Source organism: Callorhinus ursinus, unplaced genomic scaffold (genome assembly GCF_003265705.2).
Source record: "Callorhinus ursinus isolate GAN/ISIS: 27379988/994484 unplaced genomic scaffold, GSC_fseal_2.0 scaffold23, whole genome shotgun sequence".
NCBI classification, from domain to species: domain Eukaryota; kingdom Metazoa; phylum Chordata; class Mammalia; order Carnivora; family Otariidae; genus Callorhinus; species Callorhinus ursinus.
Genome location: NW_027397085.1, coordinates 22384143 through 22400130, shown reverse-complemented (window position 1 = coordinate 22400130; position 15988 = coordinate 22384143). Strand labels below are relative to the sequence as shown.

Below are 15988 nucleotides of genomic sequence, written 5' to 3'. Positions count from 1 at the left end.
ACTAAATTTAAATTACAAATTCAAATGCTAGACAAATACAAAATATTGACTTTTCACAAAGATTATCAATTTAGTTTTCCTTTTCCTCTCTTCTTTTAGAAGGAAATCATTCCAAAATTCTGTCCACTATTCCTTTGTTCTGTCTTTTTACCATCCTAGGAATTACTTATTACATACCACATATGCAAGTTAAATATAAGAATATTTAATAGAAGTAAAATATTAAAATTATGTTTAAAATTAAGGAATTCTAAGTTCCCTTAACAGGAAATAAATTCGATATATGCCATTTTCTTCAAAATAGTATTTATCAAAGACCCTCCACCCCATTTTATTATACACAGAGGAAACTTTACCTCACATTTGGATAAAGAAAATGTGTGTCCCAAATGAAGGCGCCCATTCATATACGGATATGGGAAGGTTACAAAGTACTTGCCCTTGCTGCAAAACAATCATGTAAAAAACAAAGTACAGAGAAGAAAATGTTAAGTTCCTTTTACAATGAGGGGATGGGGTGAAGGGAATGCGAACTACAAACAACTTGTTTAAATTTTATTATTTAAGAGGCACCTGGGTGGCTCAGTCAGTTATATATCTGCCTTCGGCTCTGGTCATGACCCTAGGGTCCTGGGATCCAGCCCCTCATGGGGCCCCCTGCTCAGTGGGGAGTCTGGTTCTCCCTCTCCCTTGTGCTCGCTTCGGCAGCACATATACTAAAATTGGTTCTCCCTCTCCCTCTGCCCCTCCCCCCTGCTCGTGCTCTCTCTTTCTCTCTCTCTCAAATAAATACAATCTTTAAAAATAAATTAAAAGTTAAATTAAGTTAAATTTATAAGTCTGGAAATTAAAAGCCCTCTGAAATTGAAACTTACTTTTGATTTAGAAAGAATAAGATATTTATAGGTAGATATTAAAGAAATAAATATCCTTGTAGCAAATACTGGAGGTTTAACTTAAGCTAAAATGCTGAGTAAAGACAATTTACTAAAGATAATTTTAATACTCTTAGGAAACTGGATTAATTTAATGCTTTAGTAACTAAACCAGATTTGCCTTCATTAGATATATATAAAGCAATTCAAAGTCTGTCAGGTAAAATAAAATGTCTTCAGTACAAGATACATGGTAAATTAAGTTAAAAAGCACCTTTTTAAAGCTGCTTAATTTATTATGTTATATCCTCTTCTCATGAATCAAATGTATAACATACATACATGTTACAAAGCACAATAAAATGAATACCTGTAGGCACACTATCCAACTGATGAGCCCACTATAGCTATACTGTGTGCTCCTCACCCCTCTCCCACCAGATATAACCACTATCTTGAAAGTGACTTTTGTCATTTCCTTGATTTTGAAAAACTTATATATATGTCTGTGCCCTTAAACAATGTATCATTTAGTTTTGCTCACTTGTGAGCTTCATTAAAAAATTATATACTGGGGTGCCTGGCTGGCTTGGTCAGTAGAGCAAACAACTCTTGATCCTAGGGTCATGATTATGAGCCCCACAATGGGTGTAGAAATTACTTAGAAACAAAAAATTCTCACTCAATGTTACATTTCTAAGGTTTCTTCAGTTCGTTTTCTTTCACTAAATAATGCAGCTTTTTCAGTTCATTCTCGATAACTTAAAATTACCTAAAATTGCCCAAAATTCTAAAACCAACAAAACCTTCAAACAATAGTTTAAATAACATCAGAGATTTTACATTACAACACTCTTAATTTCTTTAAAAAAAAAAGAAAAGAAAAAGAAAAAATCCATTAGACTGTTGCTGAGTAGCAAGGAGGATACACTTTAAAATCAGAAAGTCCTAAAAAGTAGTCCAGACCCTGATAATGCCTAGCTATGCAACCTTGAACTGGTTACTTAGGCTCCCTGTACCTCAATCTCCTTATCTACAACATAGGGATAAAAGTACTGCTAATCTTAAAGGGTTAAGAAGATTAAATGATAATATGCACATTAAAAATGGCGTATTTCCTAATTCCTTTGCATACTGAACAATAATTTTTCAAGATTAGCTATTCCTAAATTGTTGTCAATGTATTTCCTCATTATAAGAGGACATTTTTCTATATTTCAACATATCTGAAATTGAGATGCATCTTATAATAGATGCATACATTTATTACAGTACTGTTTTGGGGCAGTTATTTTGTTTTTGTTTTTCCCAATATCATAATCATTATCTGTGGACTGTCTTACAACTCATGCTTAATATCAAGGCAATACAGTATTTATGAAATAAGACCTTCAAATACAGAAACCTTTAAAATTTATACTTTGTGTCTCTGGAGATAATTATCACTAATTAGGAATCTCTAATAGAATGATTTCATCAGTCAGCAAAGACAAAACTTCAAAACATTCTCCTTTGTCTAAATATGAAAAACATTATTAAAAAAAAAAAAACCTTTATGTAGAAAAAGTCCTTTAAGAATTCTATAGGAGGGGCACCTGGCTGGCTCAGTTGGTAGAGCATGTAACTCAAGCCCCACAATGGGCATAGAGCTCACTTTATTTTTATTTTTTTCCCTAAAGATTTTATTTATTTATTTGAGAGAGAGTGATAGCACAAGCACGGAGGGAGGAGCAGGAGGAAAGGGAAAGGGAGAATCTCAAGCCGACTCTGGGCTGAGAACAGAGACCAATGTGCAGCACATGCTCACAACCCTGAGATCATGGCCTGAATCAAAATCAAGAGTTGGACACTTAACCAACTGAGCCACCGAGGCACCCCATGCTCACTTAAAAAAAAAAAAAAAAAAAAGAATTCCAAAGGAAAGAGGATCCTAATTTCAAATGCAGAAAGTAGAAGTTACCTCCTTCAGCCTGTTTCAGACATTATAAATACACTCTGCCTTATCCTTTCCACAAACTGGTTTCTGTAGTCAATGGTTTTAGAAACACAAGGTATAGAACTTCACAAGGTATTACTCACCGAGTCTGGTTCTCTACATTAGATGCATCGACCTCAAACACTTTTTCAGTATCCCATTTCTGTTGGATTTCTTTTTCGATCTTCTTCAAAAAGTCTACTTTGGCTGTTCCTTTTCTTTCCTATTGGACACAAAAGAGATAGAATAATCCACTCTGTACTCTGACAGGCTTGCTTTAAAAAAAGTGGGTTCACACAGAACTGAGCTGTTTACTGAGAGGCAATTTTTCCATGGTTATCTTGAATTTGAAAAACGATTAAAAATTATGATGATCACGATCTGTCCACTTTAAACCTCAAAGGGATGGTTAATGAATTACTTAAATATATAAAAGGTCTGAAACACTTTTTTTTAATCAGACACTAAAACAGATACTGTTGTCAAATAGATACTGTTCCTATTTAGTTAAAATGTATAAATACTTAGAAAAGTACAGGATGGAGTAGTACCTGCTGGCCAAGCTGCAATTATGCCCACCAAAGAACGATGCTGAGACCCAGTGGGAAGCCGCTGAGGGAAGATTAGTCAACTGTTTTTTTTTTTTTTCATGGAAAGTGATGAAGAACTTCTCTTCAAATGGTTAACAGACTATTAATATGAAGTTAAAAGGAAACAGAGAACAGCAAGCATGTCTCTAGTAATATCAGATCTACATGGCAACATTGCCATCATCATCCTGGTTTTGGCTGAAACCGAAAGCAAAGCACACACATCATCATCCTATTTCTGAAAAAAAGAAAGGTTAGAGCTTCTTTCTCAGTTTCTGATTCCGTGGGGGAAAAAAAAAATTAGCTGCTAAAAGCAAGTGTGCTGAAGCTGGAGTGGAATGAACACTTACAGAAAAGTGTGAAAGCTGGATACCAATGGACCATCCACAAATCTAATTCTGTTTTGAAACTTACTTTTAGTTTCTAAAATTTTATTCTCTGGTATAAAGTTATCTGAATTGAAATTAGATTTTCTTCCCCTTCTTATATGCTAACATTTCCAGATTCTGCAGCATTTTCAACCCAAATATTTGGGTTGGGTTCTACTCATACTTTTTTTTAAGATTTTTTTTTTTTTAAGAAATCTCTATACCCAACATGGAGCTCAAACTCACAACCCCGAGATATGAGTCCCATGCTCCACTCACTGGGCCAGCCAGGCAGCCCCGGGCTCTACTCACACTTTTACAACCTACTAAACAGGTGACCTTGCCAAGTCATCTAACACCTGCAACTCAGTCTCCTTTAATCATGCCTCCCTCTCTCCTTTCAACCAACAATTTAAAAAATGCTTCCCAATTGGGCACCTGGCCGGCTCAATCAGTAGAGCATGCAACTCTTGATCTTGGAGTTGTGAGTTCAAGCCCCACAGTGGACACAAAGCTTACTTAAATATATTATTTATATATATATTTTATATTACTTAAAAAAAAGGTGGGGCGTCTGGCTGGCTCAGTCAGTAGAGCATGTGACTCTTGATCTCAGGGTCGTGAGTTCAAGCCCCACACTGGACATAGTTTACTTAAAAAACAAAATGCTTTCTAGTCATATCACAGATATACTGGATTCTTAACTGTTTTCTAAATGGTTACACAAATTTGAGCACTTTGCAAAGAGGAATTCTGTGCAGTCAAAAGAACCCCAACCTTAACACTATTTCTCCAATAACTATCTTAAATATACTTTGTGTATTATGTAATAAAAATAACTAACAGTATTAAAATTAAGATTTAGTACAAGGGATGCCTGGGTGGCTCCGCTGGTTAAGCGACTGCCTTTGGCTCAGGTCATATCCCAGGGTCCTGGGATCGAGCCCCGCATTGGGCTCCACCTGCTCTGAGGGGAGCCTGCTTCTCCCTCTCCCTCTCCCTCTGCCTGCCGCCTCCCCTGCTTGTGCTCTCTGTCAAATAAATAAATAAATTTTAAAAAAAAGATTTAGTACAAATCTACTATAAAGTTGTCAGCTCTGTTTTATTACTTTCAGTTCCCTACATTTTTTTTAAGCTATTGAATTTTTTTTTAATATTTTACTTATTTATTTGACAGAGAGAAAGAGAGCTCACGCACAAGCAGGGGGAGCAGCAGAGGGAGAGGGAGAAGCAGGCTCCGCGCTGAGCAGGACCCTGGAATCATGACCTGAGCCAAAGGCAGACACTTAACCACCCAGGCGCCCCAGCTCCCTGCATTTTAAACCAAAGAATGGTTTACCACTTTTTAAGTATGTTTAAGATAGAAGACAAGTCAGCTTACAAGGAGGAGGTGAAGCATGTTTAAGAAAGAAGACAAGAACAAGTCAGCTTATGAGGAGGTGAAATACTGGATTAAAGGAAGAACCCTGCTACAAAGGCAGAGAGGAAATGAGAAAGAATTCCATAATTTGAAAAGTCATGGGGATGCCTGTCTGGCTCAGTCAGTGGAGCATGCAACTCTTGATCTTGGAGTTGTGATTTCAAGCCCTCCGCTGGGTGTAAAGATTACTTAAAAAAAAAAAAAATCAGGGACATAACAAGTTTCTCCAGTAACCAAAGGAAAATGAAAGTGACAAGGAAATTTTTTGTTTCTATAAACCCTGACCAGATCATAACTGCTGTGAGTGGAAATGGTATCAAAACACCAATCTGATCAAGTCAATTCCCTTTCAGAGATTCTCTGTAGCTGTCAGGATAAAGTCTATTCTGTAAAACCTGGCACTCCAGGCCCTTCTTGTCTAATTTCTGCCAGATCCCTCTCTCCGCCCCTTTCTTTCATCCCCCCACTGCAGGCCCATCAAGGCATCTGCATTTTCCCAAATGTGCCAAGCTCCCTCTCTCACCTGAGCCGCTGTTCCAAGTACTTTCTCTGCCCTCATGCCTCATCAATCTCTTTGCCTTGCTCTCTCATCCTTCAGGTCTCAGCTAATCACCTGCACTGGTCACCAGGAGGTTATGATATGCCATTCTTAATATGTTCCTACCTACCAATATTTCCCCCATGCCAGCACTAATCACACAGTGGTATCGGTATACATCTGTCTTCCTCACAGGACTACTGAAGCCTGTTCATGGTGGGGACTGGTAACTTGTATCTCATTATAACCTCAAGGTCTAGCTTATAGCAGGTTCTCAACAAATAACTGTTCAATATTTAAAGATTTTAAAAGAGAAGTGAACATGGGGCGCCTGGGTGGCTCAGTCGTTAAACATCTGCCTTCGGCTCAGGTCATGATCCCAGGGTCCTGGGATAGAGCCCCGCATTGGGCTCCCTGCTCCACGGGAAGCCTGCTTCTCCCTCTCCCACTCCCCCTGCTTGTGTTCCCTCTCTTGCTGTGTCTCTCTCTGTCAAATAAATAAATACAATCTTTAAAAAAAAAAAAAAGAGAGAGAGAGAGAAATGAACAATGCATTGCCCGCCTTTGCATATTGTGGCCATAAAAAAATAACAGACTAGGAACTAGGTGCATATGTGCATCAAGGTACTAAGCAATTTGGACTCCTTCCCAAGAATTTCCATAAAAGTAAGTGTGGTTGCATAAGGTTATTTCCTTTTCCAGGAAAGAATAAGGGCCTTCATCTATTCACTCCCTTCCATTTATGCTGCTAACCACCTTCTTTCAGACCCTCAGCTCCTTTGCTCCTTCTTACTACAAAACCCTCCTCCTAACAAGTAACCTATAAGTTACAAGTCTCTCTATTTCTATACATGCAAACCGGTTTTCAGTAGTAATATACAAAGACTATCATTTGAAAATAAGCTATGGCAGGGACAGCAAATCACCTACCCAATACCTGTTCCTTCTCTTTCTTCAACAACAAAAGCCCAGTCTTATTTAAGGCAGTGCATTAGAGGTGGTTAAATGTACTCTTCTATGTTTCCAGATGAATTCCCAGTTAGACTGGATCTATGTTCCAGCAAAGGAGTTTTGGGCAGAAGATTCCACCTAGCCCTTACAACAGCCTGCACAACTCCAGGGTGGCGGGCTGGCTCAGCCGTTAGAGCATGTGACTCTTGATCTCAGGGTTGGGAGTTCAAGCCCTATACTGGGTGTAGAGATTACTTAAAAATAAAATCTTAAAATAAAAAATAAATAAAAAACAGCCTGTACAACTCCTAACAGCTGACTTAACCTGTAAATAGAATAGGCAAAGTGCCTAGGATGCCTACAGAAGCCTAGGTTGCCTATAGAACCCTAGACCAATTCCTTGAACTCTCTAACCTATAGGGGCTCACAAAAATATTTTAATTTATTTTAAAATCGGAAATAAAGAACAAACTTTAAGGTTGAAGAGAAAAACTAGTACATTTAATATTAGTTAATATTAATTTTATCATTTCAGATTAATATGTTAATACTATTAACATATTAATAAAACTTTAATATATTTAATATATGTATTTAGCAACACATATAATATTATAAATATAATATTAATACTTGTCTTTATACCAAAAGCCTAGCTCGTGAAGCCTAGTTGGACCTCCTACCCTAGGGTCATGAGTGATATGAAATCCCACTGTATCATTACTAAATTCCTCTTTAACCAACTTGAGTTGGCTTCCATTGCATGCAACCAAATGATCCCTAAGACATTTACCCAGTTGACCTGTGAACTCCTGGCAGACAGCAACTTTCAGAACTTTTATAGTCACCTCAGCACCAAGTACAGTGCCATAGACAAAGAAGTTACAGGACAAATATTTTTTTGCTTAAAAATGACCATGTCAACCATTTAAAGAAGAACATGAAAGCAATAGTCTTCACAAATTACTTAGAACTATATATTTCTTTTCGTTGTTACTGAGCACACTAAATACACAAAAACTCTTCTTTGAGGTTTCTTTTTTTTTTTTTTTAAGATTTTATTTATTTATTTGAGAGAGAGAGAATGAGAGATAGAGAGCATGAGAGGGAAGAGGGTCAGAGGGAGAAGCAGACTCCCCGCCGAGCAGGGAGTCCGACGCGGGACTCGATCCCGGGACTCCAGGATCATGACCTGAGCCGAAGGCAGTCGCCTAACCAACTGAGCCACCCAGGCGCCCCTTCTTTGAGGTTTCTGCTTCTCTGAAAAAATTTGCTTCTCAAAACATCGAAGTCAATTGTAATGAAATCTGACTTTGGCCCCAGCACCAATTTGTTATATAACCTTGGAAAGTCACTCCATCAATCTGAGTCTTAATTTCTTCACTGGCTATTTAACTAGACAATTGGTTATAATAATTAGTTAGGTTATTTGCTAAGATCAGAGTTTCTAAACTTTGGCACTATTGACAGCTTAGGCTAAATACTTTTTTTTTAAAGATTTTATTTATTTATTTGACAGAGAGAGAGAGAGTGAGAGCAGGAACACAAGCAGGGGGAGTGGGAGAGGGAGAAGCAGGCTTCTTGCTGAGCAGGGAGCCTGATACAGGACTTGATCCCAGGACCCTGGGATCATGACCTGAGTTGAAGGCAGACGCTTAACGACTGAGCCACCCAGGCGCCCTAGGCTAAATAATTTTTTGTGTTTTTGTCCTGTGCATTGTAAGATGCTTAGAAGCATTCCTGGTTTCTAGCCACTAGATGCCAGCAGCACACCCCCCAGATAATCCAGTCTCCAGACCAAATGTTCTCAGGGGGACAAAATCATCCCCAGTAAAGAATCTCTAAATAGGTAACAACTCTTTCATATATTCATAGTATCTTGCAGCTTAAAGCTTTTATGAACATTAACTTTTTTGATCTTAACAATAACCCTAAGAACTGGGCAGACTAACAGCTATCATTTCTCAAAGATGATAAATCTGAAGCTCAGAGATCGTCGTGTCAGCAATTGATCGAGTTGGACAAAAACCCTCATCTTCTGACTTCTATTTCTGCTTTCTCTTGGGACTCTGGCCATCTCCTAGCTCCACCACTTACTAGCTGTAGAACCCTAGGCAAATTCCTTAAACTCTCTAAGCCTCCATTTTTCTACCTATCTATAAAATGAGAATAAAAACTATGCCTACATTGTAGTGTTAGTATGAGGATTAAAAAACTTAATATGCATGAAGAACTTAGCATAGTACTGGACCCAGGGTAAATGCACAATGTCAACCAATACCACAGACATCTAGATATCATGTGATTTTTATTAGGTATGAAAATGGCATTGGGGTTATGCTTTAAGAGAAGTTATCATTACATTAAAAAAACTTACTAAACTAGGGTGCCTGGGTGGCTCAGTTGGTTAAGCGACCGCCTTTGGCTCAGGTCATGATCCTGGAGTCCCAGGATCGAGTCCCACATCGGGCTCCCTGCTCGGCAGGGAGTCTGCTTCTCCCTCTGACCCTCTTCCCTCTCGTGCTCTCTATCTCTCATTCTCTGTCTCTCAAACAAATAAATAAAATCTTTAAAAAAATAAAAATAAAAATAACTTACTAAACTATGTACTGATGTAAAAACCTTATACTAAAATATGCCAAACATGTACATACGATGCCTGGAACTCGCCTAAAATGAATCCGGAGGGGCAGGGTCCCAGGAAGGGATATATGAAACAAGATGGCCCTGAACTGCCAATTATTGAAGTTGGGTGATGGGTATATGGAAGTGCCTAATACTATTATTATCTCTGTTTTGTTCAGTATTTAAATTTTCCAAGTGAAAATTTAAAAACAGTATTTTTTTAAGTTGGCCATTATGTTTGTATCATCACACCCCCAGATCCCCTCTAAAAGTCTCATACATAATTAGAAGAGATTACTAACTGTCAAAAGCTCCAAAAAATAAATACTACTCTGATATGAAGAAAATTATAGTTTGGTATTTACATATTCAATTATAAAATAAAAACTAATATGCTACCCATGCTATCACATGTTCATTGTCTTACACTTCGTATTGATAAGATTTCCTCTGGAAAGAGAAAATTTTCCTCATGGGAGGTGTTTGCAAAAGAAATTTCCTAATTAACTTACAACTGGGGGTAGCATGATGATTAAGAGAATGGGCTCCAGAATGGGACCAAATGAATTCTAATTCCTCCTCTGAGTAGATTTGATGCCTTATTTTCCACATCAGTAAAATGGGGATAAAAATAGCACCACTTTTACAGGGTTGTTTTGATGAAAAAATATGTAAAACACTAATACATGGCACAGAATAAGCAATCAGTACTTTTTATTATTTTTTATTGTTACTTATTCTTTATAAGGGAGTTCTTACTGGATTCTTCCAATAAAACGAACTTTAACGTCAGTCCAGTATCATGACAGTGTAAAACATGAATATTTTCAGAGGCCAAGAAGTGAATAGAGTAAAACAATCATATGTACCAGGAATGTTGCCAGTTTCCTTATATAAAACTTAAAAAGAAGAAAAGAATGTATTAAAGTCTTTCAAACTGAAAAGCCCATTCCCATTAACACCAAAAAAAGAGAAAGACCTGCAAATTCCACATTAGCTAAGGATATCACCGTAGGGGAGTGGGGCTGGTGGGGAGTCATCGAGCAACCTGGAACAGAAGAAAAAGCCCTGGACCAGGACTCAGAAGGCATGTGTTTTCCTGGAAAGCAGGATGACATAGTGACTGAGAAATGAGTCAACCCCTTCGAGTTCTAATCCACTTTCATCATGTCCTAGTTATGAGAAGTTGGACCTGTTAGTTAAGCAATCTAAGCCTGGGTTTCTTCGTTTGTAAACTGCAAATAAGAGTGCCTAACTCAAATAGATTAGTGTGAAGACTCAATGAGACAATTCAAATAAAATCCTAAACACAAAGCATGACACATAAGAACTGTTAGTTACTGATATTATTGGTCTTAACGCTACTAGAATTCCAACTCCAATAATTCTTCAACCCCAACAGGATCTATTGATCATGACCTTTTTTCACTAATCCTTAGGGCCCTCCCACCACAAGTCCTTATTGCCATCCCTTAAATCCATCTATATAATCACTCCTTCACTATTCTCTTTACCATTCTTGCCTGGCAAAACTCCAACCCTCCTATGCACCCGGCTCTGTTCCCTCAGCCAGACAGCTGAAAGTGGCAGGAGATAAGAATTCAACCATGCTGACTGGCCTCAATTTAAAATCATGTCCACTAACGTCAAGTGATGCCCAGCAATACTACTAATTTCTGAAATCCACTTAGTTACTTACTCCTTCTAGACTAGTGCTTCTCAAACTTTAATGTGTATACTGTCCAGTACAGTAGCCACTAGCCACATGTAACCTTTTAATTTTAAAATTATATTAAAATTCAGTCCTTCCATTGCACCAGCCACATTTCAAGTGCTCAATAGCCACATGTGGCTAGTGGCTACCAAATTAGTGCAAATATAGAACATTTTCATCACAGAAAGTTCTAATGACAGCAATGTCCTAAACAAGCCTCTCTCCTCAAGCCTCCAGCATTTCCTCTCCTATCCTTCTTTTTAGATGGTAATCTTGGCTCTTAATTCAATGAGAAAACAGAAATGAGCAAAAAATGTTCAGTCTTCCTCATCACATCTGCTTACCCACATGCATGTGTACCCATACAATCTGTCTTCTTTCCTATTATATAGATGAGTGTGGTCCCACTTAAGCCCTCTACTGATGACCTGATCTCATCCCCTTTACTCTATTCAGGAACAGCACATTAATTTTTCCTATCTACAGGGTAATTCCCATAAGCATACAAGCATTGGGTAATTTCTTCTACCTTTAAAAAAAGTCCTCCTTTGACCTTCACCTATTACCCCAATCCTCTGCTCTCCTTTATAAAATTCCTCATGAGTTGTCCATACTCGGGGTGCCTAGGTGGCTCAGTCCGTTAAGCTTTTCACTCACACTGTTGCTTCTGCCTACAAATCTTTTCCTCCATATAGCTGCCTGGCTTGCTCCCTTACCTCCTTTCTGCCACAATGCCACCTTCTTAGCAAAGCCTTTCTTGATCACCCTTTTAAAACTGCAGCCCTACCCCACCTCACACTCAATGGTCTCCCCTTCCTGCTCTATTTTTTTTTCTATAGCACTTACCGGCACCTGACATATTTTATCGTGTATCTTAGTACGAAACTCTCACACACACATGTAAACACCATGAATGTAGAGATCTGTGACTGTTTTACGGGGAAGTGCTCAATAATTTTTTGTTAAAAGGAGGAACGAGGTTACCTACTCCTCTCTCTCCAAATAGGTTTCAGACACTTCGGTGAAATTAACACAAAACATTAAGTAGGGTGTAAAGTTGAAGATATCAGCTCCTGGCTCAACAGCTAGCAAGAAAAGGCACATCCTCACAACATCCACATCTTTAGCGTGGGGGTCAAGGCATTCCCTTTCTCTAGAGAAGGATTTTTCCCTTCAGGACAACTACCACATGGAGCCCCTAGCTTCTGGCAAAAGCCGACAGATCAGCCACGTTCTAGGGCCGGGCTGAAGCGGACTCTCTTCCCGCCAGAACTCACCGCCATGGCACCGCCCAGCTAACTCTGCAAACCCACGACAGTGACCTCGGTGATCCTCTCAAAGCAGTGATTACCACCTTTCCCTTCCGTCTGGGGGGCAGACAGACCTCCCACGACACTGAAGCACACACTTTACACCTGATGAGGCAATCGCCCGCCCACTGCGAACTACTGCGTTGCGCATTTCCGAGCCCGCCGGGAATTGTAGTTTCCAGACCACTAGACCCCAAGTCCAGTAAGCGCCTATTGACTACAATTCCCAGAGAGGAACAGGTTACCGGAAATTGACCCAGGGGTCACGCTGTGGTGACACACAGGTAGTGATGTCACTGGCATGTTGAACTACAAAGTCCATGAGGCTGTTCGGGATCGCAGGCTGCCGGGAGTGCACCCGGGCTAAGGTGGAGTTCCCCGACCTTCAACCTTTTCACCCTGCGGCGCTGGGCTGGGTGTCTGTCAGGATGCCAGGATGCAAGGTTTATTAGTCTTCAGTTACTGAGGTGCTAATTATGGCTTGCCACTGTGCACAGATATTTACTACTGTCGATGGCATTCAACAGCCCGGAATCCAGACATTTTATAACCATTTATTAACAATCTCTCTTTTTAAACGTGGAGGCTTGAAACCTACCGGGCTCCAGTGCCAAGCTCACACTATTGAACTGTACTAAGGCTAAGCTGTCCGATCCGGTAGTCACGAGTCACATGTGGCTCGATGGTCCGCGTGTCTAGTGGTTAAGGTATCATCGGACAGCGCAGATGTAGAACATTTACATCATAGGAAGAAAGATGTATTGACAAGCGACGATCCAAGGTTTTGACTCTCTGAGGTCAGATTAGGTACTCTCACCTGCATTTATTTATTAATTCAGTAAACATTTATAAAGCACCTACAAAGCACTTTCGGGGGGGGCGTGTAGATGCCCAGCCCAGAAGTGTGCCTTCCTAAAGGACTAAGGGGAAGAAACAAATTTTATTTTATTTATTTTATTTATTTATTTTTATTTTTAAATAATCCCCTATTTAATAAATCTATCCCCATCCCCTATCCCCTATTAACCCATTTCTTATGTAAATGAGTAATATTCTTTTTTTTAAGGATCATTTGGATTCCATTCATTCAACAAAAATTTATGTAGCTTCTACTATGTACAAGGCACTATGCTAGGTGCTGGAGATGCACCACTTTTTTTAAAGTTTATTAAGTAATCTCTACACCCAACATGGGGCTTGAACCCACTACCCTGAAATCAGGAGTTGCTTGCTCCTCCGAATGCACCAGTCAGGCACCCCTGGAGATACAACACTTGAACTAGGCAGTCGCCTCCTTCATAGCGATTGCAGTCTAGTGGAAGAGGCAAACACTGAAGCAAATGGAGAGATGGAAACCCATGAAAGTGATTTAAGCGAGGAAGGGGCATAGCCCTATTTGTGTATTATAAAGTTCATCCTGAAGAAGGATTGGAAGAAAGCAAAAGTGGAAGAAGGAGGCTACTGCAATTGTCCAGGTAAGAGGTGAGGATGTTTTAGATGACGGTGATGGCAATCAAGGTAGAGAAAGGTACACAGATTCAAGAGATATTTAGAGAATGAAATTTATTACACCTTAGTATTATGAATTTTTAGTTGAGAATTGTCAGTTCTTTACTATGCCGTGTGGAATACCCTTTCCAGATAAATGAAATTAGAAAGGTAGCATAGTGGATAAGAATTCAGGCTCTGAATCAGACAGACCAAGTTCATCATTTTACTAGCTGGGTGACCTCAGGCAATTCAATTAACCACTTTGTAAAATAAGGGTCATAAAAATAAGTACCTCATAGGATCCCTATGAGGATTAAAGAAATAATATGTATACATATAATAATATGTGTATAAACCATATACACATATATATGTATACACCTGGCATATAGTAAGAACTTTAAGATGTCAGCTATTTTATTATTATTTTAGGAAAATTGGTCTATAAACACTAGTCTGATTAAAAAATAGAAGTTTACCTGTGCCCCACATTAATCTCTTTCCTAACCTAACTGAGCTATTTATCACCATATAATTGTATGATACACCTTCTCCAACTGTCAGACCATACTGCTCATTCTTCAAAACTCCACAACAGAACTCACTTCCTCTTGGTTTTTTGGTTTGGGTTTTTTTTTGGTCCAAACTCACCCCACCAGTCACTCTACTAACTTCTACTGAATCACCACATCTCAATTTAGATCCATAAAGCTATGATTAGCTTTAGTTCGTCTCTGAGTCTCTTTGTGTTTGTTTTTCATGCATATTTACCTAACTTCCCTATCTTTAGATGACAGAGTCAGAGGAAGGAATTGTGGGCACTTCTTTTAATACTTCTGTTCCACAGGTATGCAGCACTCTATGAATACTGTTACTTCCCTACACAGTTAGACATCTTTTGTTTTTAAATTGTTTTTGGAGGGGCGCGCCTGGGTGGCTCAGTCGTTAAGCATCTGCCTTCGGCTCAGGTCATGATCCCAGGGTCCTGGGATCGAGCCCCGCATCGGGCTCCCTGCTCCGCGGGAAGCCTGCCTCTCCCTCTCCCACTCCCCCCTGCTTGTGTTCCCTCTCTTGCTGTGTCTCTCTCTGTCAAATAAATAAATAAATAAATAATCTTTAAAAAAATAATAAATTGTTTTTTTTTCCTACATTAGTATTCTATCTCTTACACTTTCTGAATGGTGAATGGATTTTTTTTTTTTTTTTGTAATGATACAAGGAATGAGTATGAAGAGAAGAAGGAAGAATCCTTCTAGGACTTCTGGGCTTAGCTGATCCTGGAGTTGCTCTGTGTGCAGCCTTTGACAGTGAATTGGCAGCTGAGGAAGAGTATGTGGTGGTTGTGCTCAAAGGCTTTGGAGTAAGATGCCTGGGTCTAAACTGACGCTCTGTCCTATGCTAGCTCTCTGTTCCTTCAACCTTGGGACTCTGGATCCTCATGTGTAAAATGTGGATAATGATAATACCCATCTCTTGAGCTTGCTGTGAGAATAAAATGAGGTACACGAAGCAAGGCAATTGCCCAATGCCTGGTTCATAGTAAGTGAATGTTCAAGAAATATTAAGCTAAAGAGAAGGAAGGAAGGAAGAAAGAGAAGTGGAGACTACTGGAAGCCAGTTTGATTAGTGCCATGGTCTGAATGTTTGTGTCAAAATTTATATGTTGAGGGCGCCTGGGTGGCTCAGTTGGTTAAGCGGCTGCCTTCAGCTCAGGTCATGATCCTGGAGTCCCAGGATCGAGTCCCGCATCGGGCTCCCTGTTCAGCAGGGAGTCTGCTTCTCCCTCTGACCCTCTTCCCTCTCGTGCTCTCTCTCTCTCATGCTCTCTCTCTCAAATAAATAAAATCTTTAAAAAAAATTTATATGTTGAAATCCCAATGCCCAGTCTGAAGGTATTAAGAGGTGGAGCCTTTGGAAAGTGCTTAGGTCGGGAGGATGGAGCCCTTATGAATGGGATTTGTGCTCTTATAAAAGAGAATCCAGGGGCACCTGGCTGGCTCAATTGGTTGAGCATCCGACTCATGGTTTTGGCTCAGGTCATGGTGTCGGGGTTCTAGGATCAAGCCCTGCATTGGGCTCCGAGCTCAGCAGGGGATCTGCTTGAGATTCCCTCTCCCTCTTTCTCTGCCCC

At 39.5% G+C, this 15988-nt stretch overlaps 1 protein-coding gene across 2 annotated transcripts in view; it reads right to left on the bottom strand.

The window, feature by feature from the left end:
* LARS1 (leucyl-tRNA synthetase 1) overlaps positions 1 to 12484 on the bottom strand; it is a 70160-nt gene extending 57676 nt beyond the window's left edge. The window contains exons 1-3 of one of the 2 annotated variants that reach the window (XM_025892385.2): positions 12334 to 12484; positions 2955 to 3073; positions 357 to 444 (exon numbers count right to left, since the gene is read on the bottom strand). In XM_025892385.2, the coding sequence (XP_025748170.1) occupies positions 357 to 444; positions 2955 to 3073; positions 12334 to 12339 (213 nt within the window). In that variant the 5' untranslated portion in view covers positions 12340 to 12484. Of the gene's footprint in view, positions 1 to 356; positions 445 to 2954; positions 3074 to 12333 lie in introns of those variants that run through there. The other variant, XM_073905509.1, reaches the window with a different exon arrangement.
* Positions 12485 to 15988: the final 3504 nt, after the last annotated feature.